Source organism: Pelophylax lessonae, assembly GCF_965119305.1.
Source record: "Pelophylax lessonae genome assembly, chromosome: 2".
In the NCBI taxonomy this organism is placed as follows: Eukaryota; Metazoa; Chordata; class Amphibia; order Anura; family Ranidae; genus Pelophylax; species Pelophylax lessonae.
In genome coordinates this window covers 609840224-609866268 of record NC_138769.1, presented here as the reverse complement: position 1 = coordinate 609866268, position 26045 = coordinate 609840224, and the positions used below count along the sequence as shown (strand labels likewise).

The 26045-nt window shown below is 40.7% G+C and overlaps 1 protein-coding gene across 1 annotated transcript in view; it reads right to left on the bottom strand.

Moving 5' to 3' along the window:
- Positions 1-26045, bottom strand: part of LOC309548213 (keratin, type II cytoskeletal 80-like) — a gene marked incomplete at its 3' end in the record, with an annotated part of 72670 nt that overhangs the window by 12642 nt on the left and 33983 nt on the right. Inside the window, exons 4-6 of the mRNA XM_082248167.1 lie at positions 19055-19150; positions 17022-17186; positions 13548-13673 (exon numbers count right to left, since the gene is read on the bottom strand). Coding sequence (XP_082104293.1) covers positions 13548-13673; positions 17022-17186; positions 19055-19150 — 387 coding nt within the window. The remainder of the gene's footprint in view (positions 1-13547; positions 13674-17021; positions 17187-19054; positions 19151-26045) is intronic.

Here is a 26045-nt window from a genome sequence, read left to right as displayed (position 1 = left end):
TCATTTTCCTTTGTTTTCTCTTTCCTGATCTACATCCTCTCTTCTTTCCATGCTTCTTCTTTGCGTTCTTTTTTCTTCTCGGAGAGTGGTTGTCTATTCTTCTCCCTAAAAAATCCAGTCTGGAATCTTGTTCGCATCCGTGTGGTGCATAATGATTGTGGTTATCTTCTTCTCTTAGGTCTCAGAGAGGGGCGTAGGAATTGTGTGTTGGTATTGGGCTTCTTTCTCGTGGTCTGTTTTGGTGATGTTCTGGTGCTCTGTGGTTCTGATGGTCATACGGTGGTCTATTATTGTAGTATTCTGGTGCTCGATGATAGTAATTATGTTGTGGTCTGTTATTGTGAAATTCAGGAGCTCGATGGTAGTATTGGTCCTAGGGGCGTCCTTTTCTTTCTCTAGGCCAGTTGTTGTGTCTATTCCAATTGTTATAAGGTCTGTGATTGTTCTTCCAATATGCTGGCTTTTTCCACCACTGCGTGGTGTTCTGTCCCATTGTGGGGTTCTATTTGGTGTATGTTCTTGTGGGTGGTAATAATTCTCATTTCTTGATCTATTGGGCATCCGCCATTGGGGTCTGTGGTTTCTTGGTGTTCCTGGTGGTCTATATTGTTGAGATTCTTGTGGTGGTTGTGGATGATGTCTATATTCCCTCTGGTTGTCGATCTTTACTGTTTTTTCAGGTGTAGAGTAGGTGGATGTAGGGTTGCTTTCTCTTAATTGGTTCTGCCACTTGAATACTTGATCTGTTTTGTAGTCATTGCTATCTCTGGTGTATTTTTTTCCTTTTCTAATTTGTACCTCTTTATCTTTTTTGATCAGATCTTTGTTAAAGAGTTCCACCCTAAAATTAAACTTACCTCCATCTTCATGCCCGGGGTCACCTGAAAAACAAATGGATAATCGCAATTTTATTTATTTTTTTACTTACCTGGTTTAGAAGAAAATATACTTACCTTACTTCCTCTTCCTCCCCTCGGCGGCCACAGTGATTCGTCACTTCCTGGATTGCAATGATTCCTGGGAGCTGAACGTCATCGCTCCCAGGAATCAATGCGCCTTCACCGGCCCCGACGTCAGTTCCGGTGCAGGCGCCGTCATACCTTGCTAAACAGCTTCTGGGCATGCCCAGATGCTGTGCAGGGATGACGCTGCGGCACCGGAAGTGACGGCGGGGCTGGTGCAGTGCATCGTGGGACCGAAGAAGACGGAAGAGGACACAGAAGAGGATCACGCTGGCTTCAAGCTGCCCACACCTGAGATGGCAGCGCTGGACAATACTTTTTCAAGGTAGGTATTTCTTCTAAAAGGTAAGTGCAACCCGGGACAGATCAGAGGCTAGCCATTGTGGAATGTACTAGCCCTCACTGTCCCGGGGGTATTTTTTATTAAAAAAAGCTTTCCCAGGGTGGAACTCCACTTTAAGGATTGCGGTGAGTGTCAGGATATCTTGATTGTCTTTATAGGTATCTAATTGGTTTCTCAGTTCTCTGATTTGTTGATCTATTTTTCTAATTTTCCTAAATTTTCTCTTCAGCAATAGTCTGAGCAGTTTCAGCCCTTTTTCATTGAAAAAGTTGAACCACCCTTCTACCGACTCTGGGTCGGTGAGCCCATCATTAGGTGGTACATTCCATCTCAATCTTCTGGGGACAAAGTTCTATTTAATATAGCGTTCAAAGGTGGTAATATCCCACCATGCACTGACTTTCTTTTCCATGGTGTGTCCTAGTTTTCTCATCAGACTATCCAGGTCTTTATTTTTGTTAATGGGTTAATTGCCATTTTGTCTAGATTAATATCTCTCTTATCCATAAAGTTAAACACTTCCATAACTGCTGTGAGAGGAGGTAGGATGTATGTGAAAATGTAAACAAGGAGGGACTCTCGCGCTGTTATAGGAAGGGGTGTCTAGGATGGAGGAATAAAACAAAAGGGAGGGAGGTGGCAGCTAGCACTGATAGTTATATCCTTAAACTACAAGATAATAAGAGGTGTGGGGTAGTGCTGCGCTACCTCTAAGATAAAAATGGGTAAAAAATCAGCAGAAATCTCAAAGCATGGAACTCAACTAAGTTTTAGTATGGCTGCTCTGCATGATGATATATTTTTATTTATATTTTTATTATTACAATGGGTGTGTACGTCACTTCCTTATATGTGTAGAGCCCCCCTTGTTTTTGTTCATTATTTTTTATCTTAAGTTTAGATTGAATATGAGATACGGTAATATGTGGTCCCCTTTTCGTCCTGGTCCATTTATTTATATATTTGGTGGCCTTCACTACGTTGTTATTCTGAAGCAGTTTTACATCAGGTACCCAAGGGGTTAATTTACCATTTTCTTCACAGGCTTATATGGCATCACTTTGCATCACAGACTTATATAGTGATCTACCTAGGATAACCAGTATGTTCCTTAATTCATTCCTTGCAGACACCTATTAGGGCTCTGCTACAAAAAAAAGGCGGCGGCAGACGTCAGCACTTATCAATTACTAGTCTTTTATTACCATCGTTCAGGCAATTCTGGCACCTATGTGTATATTTTCACATGAGTAGTCATTCTAATTAGTTGTATAGCCGTTTTTTCCTGCAAATGTCCCCTCTGGCATCTTTACTAAGGTCCTGCTTCAGAAATATGGCGGCGCTCGGCACTCGCACTTGATCCTCTATTGCCGCCCCACCACATAAATGCGTCTCTCACGCTGCCTCCGTTATCCCGGAAGAAGTCAAGAGGTCACGTGACGTAACGCGTAGGACATGGAGACCCGAAAGCAGCATACCAGGAAGAGACGCACGCTACCTTCATTACTACACTGCTGACAGCTATCCTTTATGTGAGATGATATGTTTTTATCCAATTAAATGTTTTGAAATACTACACTATGAGGAGTTTTATGTTTGTACCCGACCTCTTAGAGCAATACCAGGAGTAGCGGAGTACCCCCACAGGATCTCCATCCTTAGGATCTTAGGAGAACCCCACCCATAGGACCCCAGGAGTGAACCCCCCCCCCCACCAGAGGGCAATCCGGTACCAGGAGCCAGGAGAGGGACCCATCCCTGGAACTCCGCAGCCATTTATCTATTCATAAGGCTATATACAAGAAAGTGACAGGTGAGAGGCCAACCACACATTTAGGGGGTTCCCCACTGTCCATCACCTGCACTTTCGTTTGAAGATACCAGGTAGACATGTATTTGCACGTGTACCCAGGATTGATTACTATCACCAGCACCTTATCTTTTGATCTAGCATAATATATTATCATCACAAGGATCACAAGTGAAGAGACCTGAGTGTCTAATCCCTGCACCATGCACTTTAATTGAATAAATTAACTTATCACTGCATTTTCTGCATCATAGCATTTTGGACTATTTTGCACTTATATTTACACTTTTATATTTCCTCTAGTCAATTATTCATTTTTGATATTTCTGCCAGCTATATCACTTTGAACACATTCATAGCACCTTTAATATAATTTTATGTATTAATTTTACTATGTATTAACGTCTTATCTCCTTGCACCAGGCATTTTTTACAGCACTTATCACTTTGGTAATGTTAAGACTTTGCACTGCCCTTTAGTATTTTACTACTGCACGATTATATTTATTTGTTCTTCATTAATTACATGTCCGTATACTTTGTATATTTTGTATGAGAAGGTTTATATATCAGATTTGTTTACATCTTTCTACATTGAGTTCCATGCTTTGAGATTTCTGCTGATTTTTTTACCCATCCGTCCATGCTTTGAGATTTCTGCTGATTTTTTACCCATTTTTATCTTAGAGGTAGCGCAGCACTACCCCACACCTCTTATTTTCTTGTAGTTTAAGGTTATAACTATCAGTGCTATTTATTTTTATAATTACTCATAATGATAACAATAAAAATAATAATTATTTCATTTTTTTGTGTTAGGATGTTCAGTTATTTATTATTATTACGTATTATTATTATTAGTAGTAGTAATAGTAACACCCTAACAAAAAAATAAATAAATAACCACTAACCCTAACCCCAACTCTTAATCCTTACCCTAACCTTAACCCCTTACCCTAACGAAAAAAAAAAGAATAATAATGATAATACAAAAAATTTAAAAAGCTAAAAAACCTGAAATACCTAGCAACAAATCATGCAACAAATGATAGTTTTCTCTATTGGCTAATAAAAAAAACGCCAAAGCTCAAAAATGCTGTATAATAAAGCACAAGTCACGCTTAAAAAGGCACCATTATTGCCCATAAAAATTCTCAAAAAAAACACTGGAAAATTGCACAAAGACGCTACGTTCAGGTGGGAATGCAGCCTAAGCCTAGGTTCACATATGTGCGGTGGCATGCATATTTGCGCATGTTCCTCAACTGCATGCAAAATACACTGCTTATAAGCAGATGCTCTGGGGTGCCGTTAATCCAACAAAATGCCTGCTTTTTGCTGCAGCACCATGTGGTTCCATGCAAAGCGTTATTGAAATAGGGTCGAGGACTTCTTTTCTCGCGTTTCTCATGGGCACATTACGCCCGCACGCATAAGTGTGAGCCTAGCCTAAGCCCCCTTTCACACATATGTCCATTCGTCTGTTTTTTATTCATCCATTGACAGATGAAAAATGGACATCATGCATCTCTATGGAAAAACGGATGTAAATGGATGATCATCCATTTACATCAGTTTACATCCACATGTGTCAACATCCGGATCAAAGCAATATTTTTCTTCTGTTAAAAAGACAGAATGGACGAAAAATGGATGTAAATGGAAAAAGGGTTCGTATTTGCATCAGTTTTTGCATTGGTAGTGGATATATATAAAAAAAAAAAACTGTTGAAAACTGATCTAAACTTTTCTTTGAAAAAACATGACTGCACTGATGAAATGAACCGTCTGCATGTGTGAATGGGGCCAAAGTCACCCAAATAACTCTTGCAATGCACAAATTGTAAACAGTTAAAATGTAACCATGACCTAAAGTGATTGTATCTAAAAAACCTTCTAAAAATCGATTCAAAATGTAATTTCTTTCAGTTAGGAGAATACTGGATTTGGATCTGCGTTGATGACTTCTTATTGGAGACACACTGAGATGTTCCACTCCAGTAGACAGAAACACTGTTCCTGATTATCTCTCTGCTTTGACAAGATGCCAATCTTCTAACATGTAAGTGGAGCGCCAGCTAAAACCTTTTTTTTTTTATAAATCCTCTGTTTTTTTATTTCTTTGTTTCTTAATGGTGATAAGCAGCATTTTTTGAAGGATCTCAATCTTTATCTCAATCTCTAAAGTTTTTTATGCATTAATTTAAAAAATTGTGATGCCATACATGTGAACATCTATATTAATTGTATACCTAGTGGCCTTGCTATGTGGTTTATAATCGCATTCACAGTATCACAATTACAATATAATAGTTTAGATACAATTCTCCCTCAGTTTTTTACACAAACCATATTTTCCATTTTTTTTTTCTAAAAACTCATATATTTCAATGCAAAACATGAAAGTGTGGCCTTGGCTTTGTCACAAAAAAATACCTTAAAAGTCAGTGTAATCAGCAGTGTTAATTTTGGCAGCAAACTTCAATTTAGTTTTAGTCCCATTTTAGTCTTCTGCAAGTGTTTTAGTTTTAGTCGTATTTAGTCGACTAAAACTCCAGTACATTTTAGTCGACTAAAACATCTTACATTTTAGTTGACTAAAACATCCTACATTTTAGTTGACTAAAACTCATTTTAGTCATCTAAATGGTCATTGTCAGGTCAGAGAGGAGGCCTGTAATGCTGCTGCCTGCAGTCAGTGCAGTGAGTACACACAGTGCTGCTCAGAGTGCTGGATGGGGTTCTCAGGTTTAAGGGTGGTCTCTGGTCTGACTCTGAACTGAAGTTGTTGAACAGGATGGGCCGGGCGGGCCTCAGCGGCCTGTATGCATGCACACAGTCCTGGATGGATGGCGGAATCGGATGCCAGTGGTGACTGGTGAGTGGTCTGAGGGGACTCAGGGAGGCAGTAATAGCTGGCCTGGCTGTTAACTCACAGTGGGTGCTCTGCTCTGGATGTGGTGGTGGCCGGGTGCCAGTGCCATGTGATGAGTCGGGCCTGGCACGTCTGGCTGTAGTGCTGCAGCTGCAGTGCTCTGGTGAGGTCAGGTGACTGGTCTCGAGTCGACTCTCTTGTAGTAGCCCACTGCTCACGTCGGACGTCACGGGGCACGCCACGCCAGACGCCACACAGGCGGAGCTCCGTGAAAACCGGAAGTTGGGTAAACGTCCCTGCCTCACATTCTCGTTTAGTTTTCGATCGTTAATGAAAACGGATTTGATTTTCGTCATAGTTGTCGTCATTTGACAAAAATGTGCTATACTTTGCGTCACGTTTTCGTCAGTTGAAAAATGCCGGTGACGAAAGCGGAGACTAAAACGTTTTCGTTGTCTAAATTAACACTGCTGTAAACTCCATTGCTGTAATGTCATTGCACATATTACCTGAATATATTACCAACATTAAATATTAGGGAAAAATATAAGAAAAGCCTTTTTCTTAATTGTTTCATTTTCAGCAGCTTAGTAGATGCTCCTTACTTATGCGTATGCGGTGGTGCAATACATGTTTAAACTTTAATGTGCTATTATTACAGGCTCTGGATGGAATTGTGTTGTTGATATAGAAATGGCCAGCAGAGGAGTGTTAATTTTAATGATGTCAATTTTCTATTTAGTTTTAGTTATAGTCTTATGACTAAAATGCTATTTTAGTTTTAGTCGTATTTTAGTCTTAAGACAAAAATGCCATTTTAGTTTTAGTCGTATTTTAGTCATCTGAATTGTTTTAGTTTTAGTCGTATTATAGTCGACTGAAATTGTGTTAATTTAGTCGACGAAAACGTTTTAGTCGGTTTTAGTCGGCGAAATCAACACTGGTAATCAGCACCTCCATAATAATGTAGAGACTCTTTTCAGTGCAGAGCCTTTATTATTTTATTTGCAAAATGTGTAAAAAAAATAAAAAAACGAGATCTTAGAATGTTTTTTAGCCTCAGGTATTTATACATGGTTGTATTCCAAAAGAAATGGATAATTCTAATCAAGCAAATCTTCTTAACCACTTAAGCCCCGGAGGATTTGGCTGCTAAAGGACCAGGGGTTTTTTTGCGATTTTTTACTGCGTGACTTTAACGGACAATTGCGCGGTCGTGCGACGCTGTACCTAAACGAATTTGACGTCCTTTTTTTCCCACAAACAGAGCTTTCTTTTGGTGGTATTTGATCACCTGTGCGATTTTTTGATCACGCGCTATAAACAAAAAAAGAGCGTAAATTTTGCAAAAATAACAATATTTTTCACATTTTTTTATATGAAATTCCCCAAAAAAAAAAGTAAAAATCAAAATTTTTTAACATTTTTCGGCCAATTTGTTTTATGCTACCTATGTTTGGTAAAAAAAATCGCAAAAAGCGTATTTTGATTGGTTTGCGCAAAAGTTATCGTGTTTACTAACAAAGAGAAAGATTTTTGTCATTTTTGGTGTTTTTTTTTTTAACGCATAATGGCGGCGATCTGCGATTTTTTTTTCGGTACTGCGACATTGCGGCGGACAGATCGGACCCTTGACTGACATTTTTGACACTTTTGGGGTTACCAGTGACATTACTGCAGTAATCAGTGCTATACATATGCACTGTTACTGCAAAAATGACACTGGCAGGGAAGGGGTTAACTTTATTGGACAGGGAGGGGTTAAGTGTGTCCTAGGGGCGTGCTTTCTACTGTGTAGGGACATGGCTATTGGTGTAAAAGCAAAGATCAACCGTTCTACATAGTAGAACGGTCAGATCTTCACTTTTACACAGGGAGAACTGACAGGCAGCTTGTTTACACAAGCTGCTCTGTCTTTCTCCCTTCACAGGAGCGATCGTAGTGTGGCCGGCGGACATCGAGTCCGCCGGTCACACGCACTGACTTGCCTGTGAACGAGCCGCGGCGGGCGCGCGCCTCGACGGGCGCGCGCCCGCCCGCGATAGGCTCGCAAGTCAGTGACAGGCGAGTGACGTACCGATACGTCACTCTGCCTGGCCGGGGCTGACCGCCGCAGTATATAGTCGTGCGGCGGTCGGCAACCGGTTAAACATCCAAAAATAATACCACATAAAAATGCATATATAAATTGCAATGCAAATTTTTAAGGCCCAATTAAACTTTCAGTAAAGGTTAACTCCACTTTCGTGAGGGGAAAAAAATAGCAAATATATCAAAAACAATATAGCGTATACAATTGCGACACAAATCATATTGCAATTGAATGTTATTAATAATGACCTTTCCTTTTCAATCTGCAGCTGTTGTAATCTTCTGAAAATGCAATATGGCTACCTGGAGTTGTTCTGTACACAGAATGTGTAATGACCACACTCCAGAAACATCATTTTTTCAGTTTGGATAGAGCAAAAAAGAGGGTTAGATATTTTTTTCGTGATCTGTGTCCCATTGGGGAGATTAACCTTCACTTCCTGTCCATAGTTCCATAGTCAAAACAGGAAGTGAGAGGAAATTTCTGCAAATTAAGGCAATTTGTTGGGGTCCACTAGGTCACCTGAATCAGTGTCCCCATTGGAAGATCTCTCCTCTCTTTCTTTTCTGAGGACAACCCAAAATGTTGGGTTTTCTTTTACTTTCAATGATAAAGGTAAACAGGAGAAATAGAGGGGGTGAATCTCCCTAACAGGGGCACAGACAGCAATAAAAACTGACAGGGGTCGTAATCCATCTCCACTTTATTCAAAACGAAAGAAAACCTTTTGCCTTTAGTTATTCTTTAAATAATGCTGTCGGTCAAATCCTGTGAGTTGGAGACAGAGGCCTAGCTGCACTGTGTGCGTCTATAGACACACACACAGCCTGGCTTGGGAGAACAAGTGCACTGTTGCCCCCTAAAGCACATGACTTGCTATGGGGGCACCCACAGGAAGAAAGAGCAGAGAGCGAAGTAATATTTTTAAGTTTTGCATAGTTCTAACTATTTTAGGACAGGTCACGTTCAATTTATTAGTTAATTATTAAGTGATTAAGTGATTATTATTTATTATTAAATAAACTTGTCATCAGTTTAGGTAAACTACATTTAATTGTAAGTATGTCAATGCTTTTATCGAACTTGCAGCTGTCAGTTTCACAAAGATGTGAAGTAAATGTGTTAGTCTGTGCTTGGAATTTTTGTTAAGACATTGTTATTTTTTAATCTTTTGGACAAGGTTATTTCAACAGACACTTGTTAAAAAGAAGTTATATGTAACAGTTCCTCAGGCGATTTAATTTACGCTTTTTTATGGCGGTGAGTGACAGTATAATTATGATGTGGTCCTTCCTCTGCCTTTATGATGGTTGTTAAAATAACACTGATTGAAATGCACATTAGAAAGAGATTTTTACTGTGCACCCATGGGCAGAACTAAAGCACTCTACTGAATCACGGATTAGTATTTGCACAGTTAGTTTATGTTCTGGTTACAAAAGAAACAGGAAAAAACAAGAAAAGATAGTTATTAGGCATCCAGTTGCAGGTAACATATGCTGCCTATATAATCTTCCTTTACAGAAGCTTGTATTTAGGACAGGTTCTAAGCCTGTGGACTGGGGTTCCCAAGGTGTAAAGGGAATACCTGGAGGTATGAGGTGTTTCCCATAAAATGATAGCAATTGATGACTACGGATGGCAAATATGCGGCCTTGGCTTCAAGGGGTTGTACCAGGGTGATGCCTGCAGCTAGAGGCATCACCCTGTTAACATTGTTTAGAGCCGACAGTCAGCTTTCTTGTACTATCAACTGATGCGGCTAAGCAGCTGCTTGATTGTTTTTACAAGGAGAGGGATGGGACATCCCCTCCCGCCGCCTTCTGCGGCTTGCCTGGGTCTCCCGTCCCACCAAGATATCCGATCGACCAGTCGGAACCTCCGCCAGCTGGCTGGAGACCCAAACAAAGCCGGATTAGGCTTTGATCGGGTCTCCAATGTAGAAACCCCGAAGCAATGTCATGACATCCCTTCTGGTTACTGAAGCCTTAAAGGCGCCCGGAAAACATTACAGTATTTAAAACAGCCAAACTTAGTGTTTTAAATGCTTTTAAGTGCAGAGGAGGGGTTTGAGGTCTTTTGAACTCCAGAGCCCTCCATCAAGAGTACCTGTTACTGCCTATTACTGTCACAAGGGATGTTTACATTCCTTATGACAGCAATAAAAGTAATTCAAATATATATGTATATATATATATATATACAGTGGGTACGAAAAGTATTCAGACCCCCTTAAATTTTTCACTCTTTGTTATATTGCAGCCATTTGCTAAAATCATTTAAGTTCATTCTTCTTCCTCATGAATGTACACATAGCACCCCATACTGACAGAAAAACACAGAATTGTTGACATTGTTGCAGATTTATTAAAAAAGAAAAACTGAAATATCACATGGTCCTAAGTATTCAGACCCTTTGCTCAGTATTTAGTAGAAGCCCCCTTTTGATCTAATACAGCCAGGAGTCTTTTTGGGAAAGATGCAACAAGTCTTTCACACCTGGATTTGGGGATCCTCTGCCATTCCTCCTTGCAGATCCTCTCCAGTTCTGTCAGGTTGGATGGTAAACGTTGGTGGACAGCCATTTTTAGGTCTCTCCAGAGATGCTCAATTGGGTTTAAGTCAGGGCTCTGGCTGGGCTATTCAAGAACAGTCACGGAGTTGTTGTGAAGCCGCTCCTTCGTTATTTTAGCTGTGTGCTTAGGGTAATTGTCTTGTTGGAAGGTAAATCTTCGGCCCAGTCTGAGGTCCAGAGCACTCTGGAGAAGGTTTTTGTCCAGGATATCCCTGTACTTGGCCGCATTCATCTTTCCCTCGATTGCAACCAGTCGTCCTGTCCCTGCAGCTGAAAAACACCCCCACAGCATGATGCTGCCACCACCATGCTTCACTGTTGGGACTGTATTGGACAGGTGATGAGCAGTGCCTGGTTTTCTCCACACATACCGCTTAGAATTAAGGCCAAAAAGTTCTATTTTGGTCTCATCAGACCAGAGAATCTTATTTCTCACCATCTTGGAGTCCTTCAGGTGTTTTTTTAGCAAACTCCATGCTGGCTTTCATGTGTCTTACACTGAGGAGAGGCTTCCGTCGGGCCACTCTGCCATAAAGCCCCGACTGGTGGAGGGCTGCAGTGATGGTTGACTTTCTACAACTTTCTCCCATCTCCTGACTGCATCTCTGAAGCTCAGCCACAGTGACCTTTGGGTTCTTCTTTACCTCTCTCACTGAGGCTCTTCTCCCCCGATAGCTCAGTTTGGCCGGACGACCAGCTCTAGGAAGGGTTCTGGTCGTCCCAAATGTCTTCCATTTTGAGGATTATGGAGGCCACTGTGCTCTTAGGAACCTTAATTGCAGCAGAAATCTTTTTGTAACCTTGGCCAGATCTGTGCCTTGCCACAATTCTGTCTGAGCTCTTCAGGCAGTTCCTTTGACCTCATGATTCTCATTTGCTCTGACATGCATTGTGATCTGGAAGGTCTTATATAGACAGGTGTGTGATCTAATCAAACACAGCTGGACTCAAATGAAGGTGTAGAACCATCTCAAGGATGATCAGAAGAAATGGAAAGCACCTGAGTTAAATATATGAGTGTCACAGCAAAGGGTCTGAATACTTAGGACCATGTGATATTTCAGTTTTTCTTTTTTAATAAATCTGCAACAATGTCAACAATTCTGTGTTTTTCTGTCAGTATGGGGTGCTATGTGTACATTCATGAGGAAGAAGAATTAACTTAAATGATTTTAGCAAATGGCTGCAACATAACAAAGAGTGAAAAATTTAAGGGGGTCTGAATACTTTTCGTACCCACTGTAAAGTCCCACGCACAGTGAAATAAATATAAAGTGCAGTAGCAGTAAGTGAAAAAAAATCACATATAGAGTCCCATGCACCAACAAACTTCAGTGCAGTCTCCAGAAGACTCTTGCACACACAAACAGATCTTCAATCCCTTCACCACATGGTCACCCAATGTGTGAAGAGGCTTACCAGAAATCACTGACCCCTTAATTATAGGGGGTCAGTGTGAGCAGAATGATATTCATCAAAAGCCAATATTCCAGAGTAGATTAGAGCCCTCCTGGAGGATCCACCTTGCAATCGCCAATATACTATTCAACTTCAGAATCCTTAGCCAGCCCCACGTTCCTCCTATTCCTTCGCAAATTACGAAGCTATACTCATCAAACAGCATTTATTCTCATTTAAAAAGCTTTCCAACTAAAAGACTCAGAAGAATAATTAATGAATCTTAAACCTAAAAAATAAGTTAATAAACTGGGACCATAGTCACCAAGAAAACAATTGTTAACACACAACGCTGTGACGTACTGTAAACCTGCAGCGCCTGCAAGGTCCCCCTGTTCAAGAGAGCACATGTACAGGCCCATCTGAAGTTTGCTAATGATAATCTGAATGATTCAGATGAGAACTGGGTGAAAGTGTTGTGGTCAGATGAGATCAAAATCGAGCTCTTTGGCATCATCTCAACTCACTGTGTTTTATGGAGTAGTAATGCTGTCTATAACCCCAAGAACACAATCCCCACCATCAAACATGAAGGTGGAAACATTATGCTACGGGGGTGTTTTTCTGCTAAGTGAACAGGACAAATTTACCACATCAAAGGGACGATGGATGGAGCCATGTCCGTTAAATCCTGGGTGAGAACCTCCTTCCTCCAGCCAGGGCATTAAAAAAGGGTCATGGTTGGGTATTCCAGCATGAAAATGACCCAAAACACACCACCAAGGCAACAAAGGAGTGCCTCAAGAAGCAGAACATTAAGGTCCTGGAGTGGCCCAGAACTTAATCCCATAGAAAATATGTAGAGGGAGCTGAAGGTTTCAAGTTACCAAACGTCAGCCTCAAAACCTTAATGACTTGGAGAGGATCTGCAAAGAGGAGTGTGAAAAAAGTCCTCCTAAGAGGTGTGCAAACCTGGTGGCCAAATACAAGGAATGTCTGACCTCTGAAATTGCCAACAAAGGGTTTTGCCACCAAGTACTAAGTCATGTTTTGCGAAGGGGTCAAATACTTATTTCACTCATTAAAATGCAAATCAATTTATAGATTTTTTGTTGTTATTCTGTCTCTCACTGTTAAAATAAACCTACCATTAAAATTATAGACTGATCATTTATTTGTCAGTGGGCAAACATGCAAAATCAGCAGGGGATCAAATACTTTTCCCCGTCACTGTAGGTGAAAGGGAATCTTTTCAATTTGACACAGGAAAAACACGAGGAGGGTTTACCCATGCCGACTTTTTCCAAATCTAAAAAAAAGTTTTTGCTACAGATACATATTGAATTCTTGGGTTGTTTAACATTTGTTCAGCTAATAAACTTGCTGCACTTTTTGACTTTATAGACCCTAACTTACAGCATATTTTTCAACATAGCTTTATCTTAATTCATAATACAAACAGCAAACTCTGCCCATTACACAAAACACTTACCTGGGTTTGAATGCTTAAGACCTCTGACCTCAAACGCTGGATCTGACTGTTGAGCTGGGTAATCTGGCTGCGGCTGTTTTCCAACTCAGTTTCATAGCGTCCAGCTTGGAGGACTCCTTGTTGTAACTAAATAAAAGGATCACAATGGTCATGTTTCATTGTTATGATTAAGTACAATAGGACCTCTCTATAGATTGATGGGTTATTACTTCTTTGTTTAACTAATGTCTATTTCTTAAAGACCCAATCCTTTTCATAAAGCTCACCTCTGCTTTATGCATTGTCAAACTATCAACCAATCAATCCTTATGTGCAATGGTGAGACTTCTGATGTATCACAAAGGTGATGATGTCAATTCTCTGGTGATTTTGTTACACAATCAGTTGAGTTTATTGCTTGCACATTTTAATATAGTTTTTTAGTCAACAGTTATAGTGCCAAAAAGGCATAGAGACCCTGTCATATTTTCTTTTTTGCTGTCTTTATTCCTGCTGAAGAGATTCACCATCTCGTTTTGTCCAGGTTCTCATTACAGAAAATGAACAAATCTTCCACTCGAAATACATATTCCTTTGACAAATCTCTAAAAGAGATTTTACTTTACTCTATAGAGATTTCCCACTTCCTCTTGCAACTTAGACCAGGAAATGAATGATCAAACACTGCTGATCTCTCAACTCCCAGTCTTCAGCCTGCAGAGAGCTTGTGAGTGTCAATCACTGGCTCTCTGCTTTGCCCCTTCAGTGCTAACTGGAGTTCTGGGCAGTGCAGGAGCAGGTGGCTCAGGCTCTCAGTGGCTTGCTAAGAGGCTGAACCAGCTGCTAGTCCAAGCTTCTGGGTGGATCCCGACCATATGGTAAGGATCTTTTCAGAGCCCGGAACATGTCTGTGATGTCAGCTGACAGTGGGCTTTAGCTCTCTCCGAGCCCATGTAGTTGTCTTGACTCTCCCAGTCCTATGGGCAAAAAGTCCCCCCACATTGGAACATGTCTCCCAAACAGGTCACCCCTCCTAGCTGGAGTACACTGCTATATTCACACACAGCCTGTGTCTCTGAATGTCAGCAACTGCCCTGAGCTATGCTCAGATTTGGCTTAAAACGATCCTACACACCTGTGCCCTCACACAGGCTGCAAGCAACTAGGAAAGCCTGGAATCTGGACTGAAGGTTCCCTTTAGACTAAGACACTTTGGAACCTTTAAGCTCTCATCCCAAATCCGGAATTACCAAACCCGGAGAAAACATAGAGCACAGCTTTCTCTGTTCACCATAAACATGTCAGAGCTTGCCAAATTGCAACTTTGAGAATCCTGTGTCCTTCTTATACCAACTTACTAAACTTGTACCGTGGCAGGGTCTCACACTGTCACAGCTGACAACACAGCTCACACATAGCATCAAAGGCTTCTATGACATCCCAACAACTAGCCTTCTTTTTCTGGTTTGTTTGTTGCATGCTTTGGCTGTAGCATAGTACATTCTTTTAAAGAGACATACATCCTTTTAAAACTCTGTTCCAGTTTGAACCTTTTTTGAGTGAAGTAGTAAAAAGGTTAAAACCCCTTCAGTTTTTATTGGTAGCTGTAATTTCCCTTTACATTTTATATCTGGGGCACCAGGACAAGAAATAAAGAAAACAGAGCTCACCAGGAAAAAGTCACATTCAACAAAACCAAAAGCCCGCCATACATGGATTGAAATTTGGGATCGACTTGGGTACAACCAGCTTGTCGGATTCTTGGCATGTGATTACTGCTGGTGGCCATAGCCGTTAGCAGTAATCATTGTGTTCTGCCAGCTGAGAAGGCTTCCGCCCATGGTGAAAGGAAGGAAAGAAAATCAAATCATCTATTTTTTTTTTTTTGTTATCCCGTGGCGTGTGAAACACACTCAGACTAACACAGGGTGTGCAAAATAGTCTTCCCTCCGAAGAGGTAGGACCCTAACCTCTATCCCCCGGGGCGCAAGACTCCTGACAGGGACTAAGGTACTTCCTATGGTCTGCCTGGCCGAAACCAGACAAACCCCGTTCTCCAGGGGGACTGCCGAAACAGCCCACCCCAAGTACTAGGTGGGGCTCCCCCAAAGTGAGACCCCATGAGAGAGGGCAAACTAAGCCAGAAGGCCATATCCACCCCCTCCCAAGACTCTCAAGGCTGGGCCCGAGGACCCACACTCTACAAGTCATGCAGAAAAAAGAGTGATAGTGCAGTGACACAACAAAGAAAAAAACACACACAAACAAAAAAAGTGGGGGAAGGGGAAGTGGGGTAAGTGCTATGGTGCCATGTGAGGTACCAAGGCAGGCCTTCCGGCTATGGGTTGCCTAACAGAGATAACGATCTTCCCTACTGGAATAAATTATTTTTTTTTTGTTTTTGTTTTTTTCTGCTGCCTCTGTCCGGGTTAGTGAGATTTTCTGTACCACTGACACTCGGTCAAGAACAAAGGCTCTAAGCCCACTCTTATCTGTTTTATCCAAGTAGCTGTTAATTTTTTAAACAAGTAACTGTACTCTTGCACAGTTACTGTAAATAAGTAAATAACATCATAACCCCCCTACCCCAGATCAAAGTCTTATACTTTGTCCATGCTCCTGTCAACTCTGCCATCAGGTCCTATAATTATTTTGTGCATGCCCATTTATTTCATGTTCTTGCCAAGTCCACGCTGAGCCACAATGGTACTGCAGCAAACTCTGCCAGCGAGTCCTGTAATTATTTTGTGCATGTCAATGTATTCCTATGAAGAGGTGGTCTATAATGCATCCCAACAAAAGTAAAACTTTGCTTAGGAATGAATGGGATTTTTCTGTGTAATGTACAAATTAAATAGGGGACTGGCTGGGAAAGTTTGCATCATCACTGGTTGCCCTATGACCAAAGAAATAGCAGATGCAAGGTGCAGATTAAACATTAGAGAGAGATGGCTGCAAAACAGCGGAAGAAGCACATAGCTGGCTTTGCTGGATGAGAGCAAAACTCAGAGGTCGGTTTACCATAATGTGCAAGTATGTTGTGCATACTTGAGCATTAAAAAATGGCTCCACTCCCTCTGGTTTAACAACAGTCAAAAAAGACTAAAATATATGATAAAAATAAACACAGATATTAAATATTTAAATGTAATGTCTATATATTTTAATATATTTTCCTTAAAAAAAGAGAAAAATGTATTTGGTCAACACACTGTACTGTATTTAGTACTGGTCTGATAATACTGGCAACAACTTCTGGAAGTTACTAATAAAAAAAAGGATAATATTAATAAGTTGTGTATGTGACAATTTTCAGCTACAGTCTGTAGGAGAACTTATCCATTTCTGCCTATTTTATTATTATTGTTGTTGTTTAGAAATATTTAGTAATGTTTAATATGCTATTGTTTCAGAATTTAATGTTATATGGACATAATAAAATTTTATAACAATTCTATAGAGATGCAGTAACTGTTATATTATTTATATATCTACCTTTTTCTGGGACAGAGCCTTTGCTTCTTCTCGACTTTTTGCTGCAATGGTTTCATATCGTTCCTTTATCTCTTGTATTAGATTTTCAAATTTCAAAGGACATCTACTGTCCATGTTCAACAACACTGATATATCTCCAGACTCCTCCATTACTTCTTTCAGCTCCTAGGACAAAAAGGGACATAATTAACGGAATCCTACTTTGTTGGGCAGTATTGATCTTACATTCCACCTATGTGTATGCCATGCTCTTGTAGTGAAGGTGTCACCAAAAATAACTAAATAAGGTGGTAGCTTTAAAGCAGAACTCCAGGCACCTGCATCTTAGTATATACACCCCTTACCTATGTAGAGGCATTGTGTTTGCTTTCATCACTTGAAAAAAATTCTTATTTTTTGCTGACTACCAATCTGATTGGGGGGATAAACAAAATGTTTTAAATTTGCTTTGCTGATGATTGGCATTAAAAATGGCCAAAGTTCAGCCTTTATATCTGCACTGCTATTGCTTCCCAATAAGGCTGGATAAAAGGAGGCAAGAACTGCCCATTTTCTTCAACTATTTGATGTCTCTTCTTCATCACTCTAACCAAGCTCTCAGGTTTTATCTACACAACTCTGATTCTTCTTAATTATGACCTACTTTGATCAAGGAAACAGTGCTGCTGTTGCTTTCAGCAGATGCCCCATGGTTTGGGGCTAGCGGAGACTGAAGTGAACCAGTGGTGTACCTAGCATAACCCAGTGCACATAACCCCCCTCCCATAAATCAAAATAATTTATATTATTATTAATTAAAATGAATTATAGAATTTCTCATGAAATTAAATTCAGGAACAGAATTGTCCAGTGTCCATTCTTGGTCTTCCCTGCATCTAGACTAGAGAAACCAGTAGTGTGCTTAAATATTTGTAGAGTATTCCACAATATCCACTGAAAGAATGATGGATTGATGATCTGCCAAAGGCTGTTTGGAAGTACACTTCATGATTACTGTATTTTCTGGCGTATAAGACTACTTTTGAACCTCAAAAAAATCCCCCAAAAATGGGGGGTCATCTTATACACCGAATATAATATCTCCAAGGTAACCTAAGTATAAGTATTACCGGTAGATGAAAATTAGGGGGGGTCGTCTTATACGCCCAGTCATCTTATACGCCGGAAAATACGGTAATACCCAGTATATGGGAAAGCGTGATAGACCTCACCTTTGTGAGGGTCTATTTGGGAGGAAAGAGGCTGCAGTGATAGGTGGTTGGCACTGCAGTGGAGAACTTTTCGCTTACAAATCAAATGGATCACATATGATTGATATACATATGAATATCACAGATTGAACATTATCAAGCACAATTGTTTTCGTTTTATATGCACTTTTTATTGATTATTGGATATTTTGATATTTTTTCCTTTTGAATTATTCACATTGTAGCGCGGTACTATTTGGATATTTTATATTTTGAGATGTGGAAACAAATGACAACTGCTGCCAGCAACACATATACACTAGTTTATTTACATAAATTTTCTTTATACATATGGTTTAGGCTAGCACAGGGGTTTAATTTTGTTTTTAATTTTTATTTTTTTTTTAAAAAGCTGTTTATTGGTACCGGTATATATTATTAACATATATTGGTTGTATTATAGTTTACTAGCTGTAAATCTCCAGTGTCCTGTAACTCTACAGCTTTGCCTTCTAATTATGACCCTATGTGACGATTTCCAACTTTTTGTGTGTAAATTAATGTAGTCTGGGTTGAGTTTTGGTAATTTACTTTTGCTAACTCAGTCAGTGATGTACATTTAGACAGACATGAGATAAGTGGGAATCGTCAAGAGGGAGAAATGCAATAGAATCCTCAGTGACTAATAACAGAAAAAGAATACAGCCAGGCATTTGCAGTATGACAATGCAAAGTACAAGAAATCATAGCATACAATATGATTTTTGTTCACTGGGGTAAAACATAAGGTAAGGTTAAGCTAAGGTTACAGACACACAGAATTTAGGAAAAGTTCTTATTTACGTGCTCATAGACAGTAGTCAGCAGGTCTATAATTTCCTTCAGCTGGCCTTGTTTTATTTCGAGTTCAGTCTTGTCCAAGCTACAAGCATCTACATCCTGAAAAAAAAAAAAAAAAAAATGTAAGCTGATTATAATAATTGCCATGTTAATTTAGCCATATTATTATTTACTATACTACTGACCACATAACCTTTATAGGCTCATACCCAGGTTGGTATTATGATATGGATACATGGCAGTAAGTGGTTTGCCTATGGCGCTTTTCCACTGCATGGAACCGAACGGTTCGGCACACTTTTGTGCTTTTCCACTGCTGGTACTGCATGGTATAGTGTAGGAACGGTTCGGTACGGTACGGTACAGTACGGCGGCACTTTTCCACTGCATGGAACCGAACGGTACAGTACGGCTCTGAAAAAACAGTACCTACTCGATTTTGATTCCAACAGGTACCAAACTGGTACCATATCCCACAATCCTTTGCATGCAGTCACTACTAGCCACTGATTGGTCAGAGAATCCCACCCAATCCCACCCACCCCGTTGTTATCCCACCCACTTAACTTTAGTACTACTTTAGTGGAAAAGCAAACCATATCGTACCGTACCAAACCGTTCCAACACCGTACCATGCGGTACCAGCAGTGGAAAAGCAAACCGTACCGTACCAAACCGTTCCAACACCGTACCATGCGGTACCAGCAGTGGAAAAGCAAACCGGGCCAAGCAGGGCCGAGTAGAGCCGAGCCGGTACTTGCAGTGGAAAAGTGCCATTAGATGACAGATAGAGATAAAAAAAAAACAAATGTACTTCCCATATTATATAAACTAACACCACATTTTGGGGACTTAGAATGAGCAATCGTTTTGTTGTGGAGTGATTGTTGCTCCATGAAAGAGAATCTATAACTGTAAGAGCTTGTCGAGTCAGCCACAGTATATCTTTAGTGGCTATTAGGAATGGGTGAATCTGCCTATATTTTTCTTGGGGGGTTCACCACTTTACTATTGGTGAAAATCAATCTTGGCAGCAAATCCCATTGAATTTTCAAGGGGAGGGGGGAGTTGGAAGTGAATCACGTTATTAAATTCTGTCCTTTTTGAAGGCTAATAGCAATCTATTGACAAAAAGTGCATGGAGAGTTGGGCACTATCAGGAGGTACATTTAAAAGAGCAAAAACATTTAAAAAAAAATGCAGCAGAGAAAAGATTATTTTAATGAAACTTCAAGAATGACATGAGAAAAAACATAATTCCTTTCAATGACATGCTTGGAAAATTTCTTTAAGTTGTATGTGTTTGCTCTGTTTCAAATACAGCTTTTTGTATTACCACAGCTCCATTGAGCCAGTCTGTCTGGACAGTATGATCGCCTGCTGACTTGGCACCATCCACAGTCAGTTTAACTCTTCAGTAAGACAGAGGTGCTGATTGCAATGCAATATTAAATTAAATATTTATGGGGAAAAAAATATTAAATTAAATAATTGTGGTACAGAGGATGTTTTTCCATTATTTTGAAGTGTAAGTAGACAATGACTTTCCCTAAGCCCTGTATATGCAAAATACCAACATTGATTGAGGGAACATAGATAAAAACAGGGAGGATTTAACTAGCACTAAAGGAACTAGCACTAAACAGGAAGGAAGGAGAGAGGGAGAAACCGCATCACATAGTTGTAGTGGCCCAAAGCCACACCTGGATGTAGGCATATTTCAAACAAAAACTAATATAATGAAAGCACCCTATTCCCTTACTCCATCTGTTTTAGATGGATTACCCAAAAACAATAAATATATAAAAGTCCTGTGTTAGTTACACATAAGTGAAATAAATGAATCAGCCATTAACAATCCAGTAAATAATTAACAAAGTGCCAGTGCCTAAATTAAAGTGCAATCCGTGATTCCATAAGAAGGTATATGTAACAAAAAAAATCAATATTCAAACAAAGTCCAACTGCATTAAAAATCTGTGCTTCTCTGGAAACAGTCGCAGCCTCCTACAGTGGCTATGTGGCTGCGGAAGGTGGCCAGCATCAATGAAATGGAAGATCTTGTGGCTGCCGAGTGGGGCACTAGGGAGGGGTTTCTCAAAAGATGGTATTACTGGCATGAGTTCAGTTTTTCAGAAGAATACAGAGATTTGGTGGCCTAGTGCAGCTTCTGCGGCCCGGGTGGCTATCTCTTTCCCCCTTTCCCCCCCCACCCCCCATTACCTCCTCTCGCTTTTTTTTCCTTCCCTCCCTCCCCCCCCCTTTTTTTTTTTTCTTCTTTCTTTTCTTCTTCCCCTCTCTTGATGGTGGACTCTTTCCCCACCTCTACACAAAAGATGGGAAGGGGAAGTGGCGGGGACTGCCGTTCATTATCTGTCTCTCTGGTTTTTATCACTCCCCATGGGCATACATGCGTGGGCTCATACTAGCTGACTGGGAGAGGAGCTTGGTCGGCCCGGGGGGGTCTCTCCCTCACACCACTCCGGCCATGTGAAGATGCCGGATGGGGGCGGGATCCCTCCGGGGGTCGGACTTCCCCTAGCAATTCTCTCCGACATTATGGGTAATGCGCTCTATATTATGTTATTCCCTGAAGTTGTCTGTTCTCTGTATATGATTTTGTATATGGACTGACACCATTGGTTTCCTTTCTTTTTTTTTTTTTGCCTATTCTGTATGCCTTGTTATTTCTTCTTCCTAATAAACATTGAATTTATAAAAAAAAAAAAAATCTGTGCAAAAAAATGAAAAAATTATTACTTAAATCTTCTATTACACAACGCCAGTGCTTAAAAGTGATAGTGTGGTGCCAATTCTACTTCCGTGTAAGTAGTGCCCCTACCCCAATGGGGCAAGACTCACCAAATGTAGTTGATCTCTTTTAACTTATGCCAAAAAAGATCAAAGAAAGCTTTTCCACAGCTCCGCTGTGCATGGCTATGTATCCTTAATGCTGTCTCCTTTTACACAGACCAGATTTGGGGTTTGCATGCTTACAAAGCAAAGCAGAGAGGAATTCATCGTGTAAAATGTCTTTATTGAAAGCTGAATAAAAACATTAAAAAAACACTCACATTTTGGGGTGCCTCCCTGACACCCAGGAATCATCTACCGGTAATTTATAATACCCTTGCCTGCCGCTGTGAATGCGGGAACCGATACTCTCCATGCTAACCTCAGAGACCTGAGAGGAACTTTTGCCTCAGGCCTAAGTGACAATTCCTGAAGACGCGATTTTGGGCTAAACGTACGTCGGAGAGTACGACCGTCTTTTGCGGGACCTGTGTGACATCACGTCAGGGCCAAAAACTGAAAGTGAGACTTGGAACACACGCACACGTTGGCTTCATGCTGGCAGTGGTGGTGTTATCCTATACCATACATGCTGTATATTGCGTTGGAAGACTTTTTGGTCTTGGGGTTATATCACACTGGACTATTTTATTTACATTTTTGACATTTTCACTTATGTTATTATTTGTATTTAAACACCACACCTATATTGTATTTATGTCACAAGTGGATTAATTCCTTTTTAAAGGGGCAGCTACATTTTGCATATACATGTTTTATAATAGGCGCCATACACTGGTTTAATATTATTTCATTACACGTGTGGCCCTGTCTCTCACAATATCCTGCCTATAAATTACCCTGTCACATGTTCTCTCAAAGGAAACTATAAGCTACTGAGATGATGCATGTTATCCAGAAATACAGTATTCTACAGTTGTGAAAAAATATGCAGTCTGTTGTCACTGTAGTGCATATGAATACAAAAGGCTGTAAAGAGGGTGCCCTTGTTTTTCCTTAGGGCAGCTAGGTCTTCAAAACACAACTGTGTTGACATCTGCAGGCAGGGCTGCTGTTAGAAATCGCGGGGCCCCGTACAGACTACCTGGCAGGGCCCCCCCTCCAAGAAAATATTAAAGATATATTTAGCTAAAATTACAACAAAATCACTATTATCAGACACAAATGTAACATAACTCGCATAATTCCTACTAAATCTAAAAAAAAAAAACTATGTTAAATAAAAAGGAAGATGAGATGAGAAAAATATACAGGCTGGGCAGTTGGAGCTCAGTGATCAGAGAGACAGAGAGAGAGAAACAAAGTTACAATTTACAAATAAACTCCTGAGCAGAGATAAGTGCTGGGAGGGGGGCCCACACAAGGGAGGGGGATTAGTGAGGGACAACTGTCTCTTTCTCAACAGATAAAATCTGATAGCAGGGAGAGGGACAGATCAGATTAAGGTGCTGGACGAAGATTTCTATATTTGTTGTCCATCACTAATCCCTGTGTGCTCGGGCCCCCTACAAGAGGGCTGGTGGTCCCCCCCTATCAGCGGCCCTGTCTGCAGGTACTCAGTCTGGCTTGCTTATTGTTTCTTTATTCTGCCATTGTGAAAATTAGTTGTTTCCCCACTATCCTACGTTTCCTAAGAACATCACACAGTAATTATAACTTTTTGAAATAAGAAGTCAGGTGAACTATAAGGTGTTTTATAATGGTAAATCATGCAAATTATAGATTAATAGTCTTTTGCAGCTAAATCCCTATTGAACTTTTATTTAAAATTAAAGTTAAAGTGGAAATTGCTCCAAAAAGGGGAGCAGGAGTGGTGCCAGGTGGGGTGCTTGTGGGTGCTGAAGTCGGCTGTGAAGCCACAAGGAGTGACAGATGACTGCCCACCGTTAACCGGCGCTGGGGACCTGAAGACTGCTGAAGAACCGGCTGGGGATGGGTGACAGGCGACAGTCCCTGATGGGTGACTGACGGGTGACAGGCAACGACCATTGATGGGTGATTGACGGGTGACAGGTGACGGTCACTGATGGGTGACAGGTTAACCTCTGACGATCACTGATGGCAGTCTCTGATGGTGACAGGTGCACTTTATGGGCACTGATGGGTGACAGGTGCACTTTATGGACACTGATTGGTGACAGGCGAACTTTATGGGCACTGATGGTTACTGATGTGGTGACTGTTGGGTGACAATATGGGCAGGGGGGTAACAGTAACACTGCTGGGCACAGATGAGGACTGTACACTGTTGTTGGGGTGATGTGTCAGGTTCTTTTTATTTGTGTTCTTGGTGCAGTACAATATAGACACAGATCGGTAACTCACTGGTCACTGGAATTGGCTCCACTGGAAACAGTGTGTGAGGAAAGAAGAGCTGGTAGCAGCCAGTTACCGCTCTGTATTTACATTTGTGATCGGCTATGAATGGATCACGGCCGATCACGCGGTAAACAGCCATTTTCTTTGGCAGTTTAACACTGTCGGTGATGAGCTGTGTCTTTCAGACACGTCGCCACCAACAGTGCCGGGCTGCGTGTACTTGATCTCGCGCATGCCCTGTTTGAATGGGCCAACGTCATAACGGGAGACGCATTATTCCGCCATCATTTGAGGGTAGGCGGGCAGCAAGTGGTTAAATACTAAAATTTGCACCTAAAACTGTAATTTTGTAACTTTTGTAAAATAGCAGTAAAAACTTGGCTGTTCCAGTAAATTTTAGGTGTTGTGTCAGTAAATTTCAATCTGGTAGGTTGGCAACCCTGCCCTGTAACCAATTTTCTATCCAGGTACTCATCTTATGGTCCGTGCCTACAGACCTAAGTTTGTAAAGTAAACGTTTGTGGGGGAATGTATCAAATGCCTTTGCAAAATCCAAGTATACCACATCTACAGGCAAACCTTTATCTAGATGGAAGCTCACTTCCTCATAGTTGCTGCTGCATACAACAAAAAACAAAGCTTTCAAATGACTCAGAATAGAACATAAAATCCAAAGCGGTTGCCTAAAAATAAGCAATTTACCACCCACAAATTTGATTGATCGAACTGGGATACAAATTGACAGCTTCAATACAGGTTTTGAAAAAAAATCTATGGAAACCAGAAATACTATGGGAAAGTCAAATGCCATCCCCCTGAGGCCACTCAAAATCACTAATTTCCACATTCAAAAGCTTGACATTTTCATTCCAGCTTGATTGAAAATGGTTAAAAATCACAGAAAATTGCCATGTTTATGGCCAGCTTTGAACTTTGCAATTCATGCTGTATTTGCAGAAAGATGTAGTTTCACACTGGATCACAGAGCAGATCTGGGAGAAAAATACACTGCACACCAAGTTTCTAGTAAAGCTTTGTACACAGGGGCAGAAAATCAGCTGATTCGGCAGGAACCGGTCCACTTAAGCTCCATTCACACCTGAGCGTAGCAATTTACTGGCGTTTTTCTGGTGTTTTTTTTTTAAAGTGTTTATGCAGCTTTTTACAATTGTTATAGAAGCGCATTACAAGCGTTTTACAGCTTCAGGCATTTTTATTTAGCCAACAGAAAGCACTCAGGGGAGGAGAGAGATAGAGAAGTGGAGAGCTGCTGTTTGAGCAGAAAACTAGCGACAAAATGGCCGTAAAGTGCTCAAGTCAGACATTTCTATTCACTGTGGCCAAAAACACTTGTAATCTGTCAAAAAAAAGCTTATGTTCTTTTTTTGAGTGACAGGAGTTTTGCTTCAGGCAGCAGAGCGCTCATATGTGACCAGGGGTAAAAGGAATGGGATTTGGCTTCTTAAAGCCTAACTCCACTTTTGTTGAGAAAAAAGCATTTCCCTTGGGGTGATCTATGTACATTGCAAGGATTTTACAAAACTTTGTTGCAGATTCCTACATTTTGTTATTCTGAAGAAATCATTGTTTGTTCCTCTGTGCCTCTGTGCTGAGTGGGTCAAATGGGAGTGGTTTCATAATTATCTATCAGCTGTGGCACCTGCAGGGCTCTAATGAGGGCACTAATGAGGAAATCTGCTGGGCCTACATTCCTTTAGAAGTGCTCCTATTGGATGTATCCCACCAAAAATGACATTTCTTAATGCAGGGGATGGCAGAAATCTGACTTGCATCTTAGACAGACTTCTGGGAAAATTGGTGAGCCAATCACACAAGCAGGAAATGATGTTTCTGGGGTGTG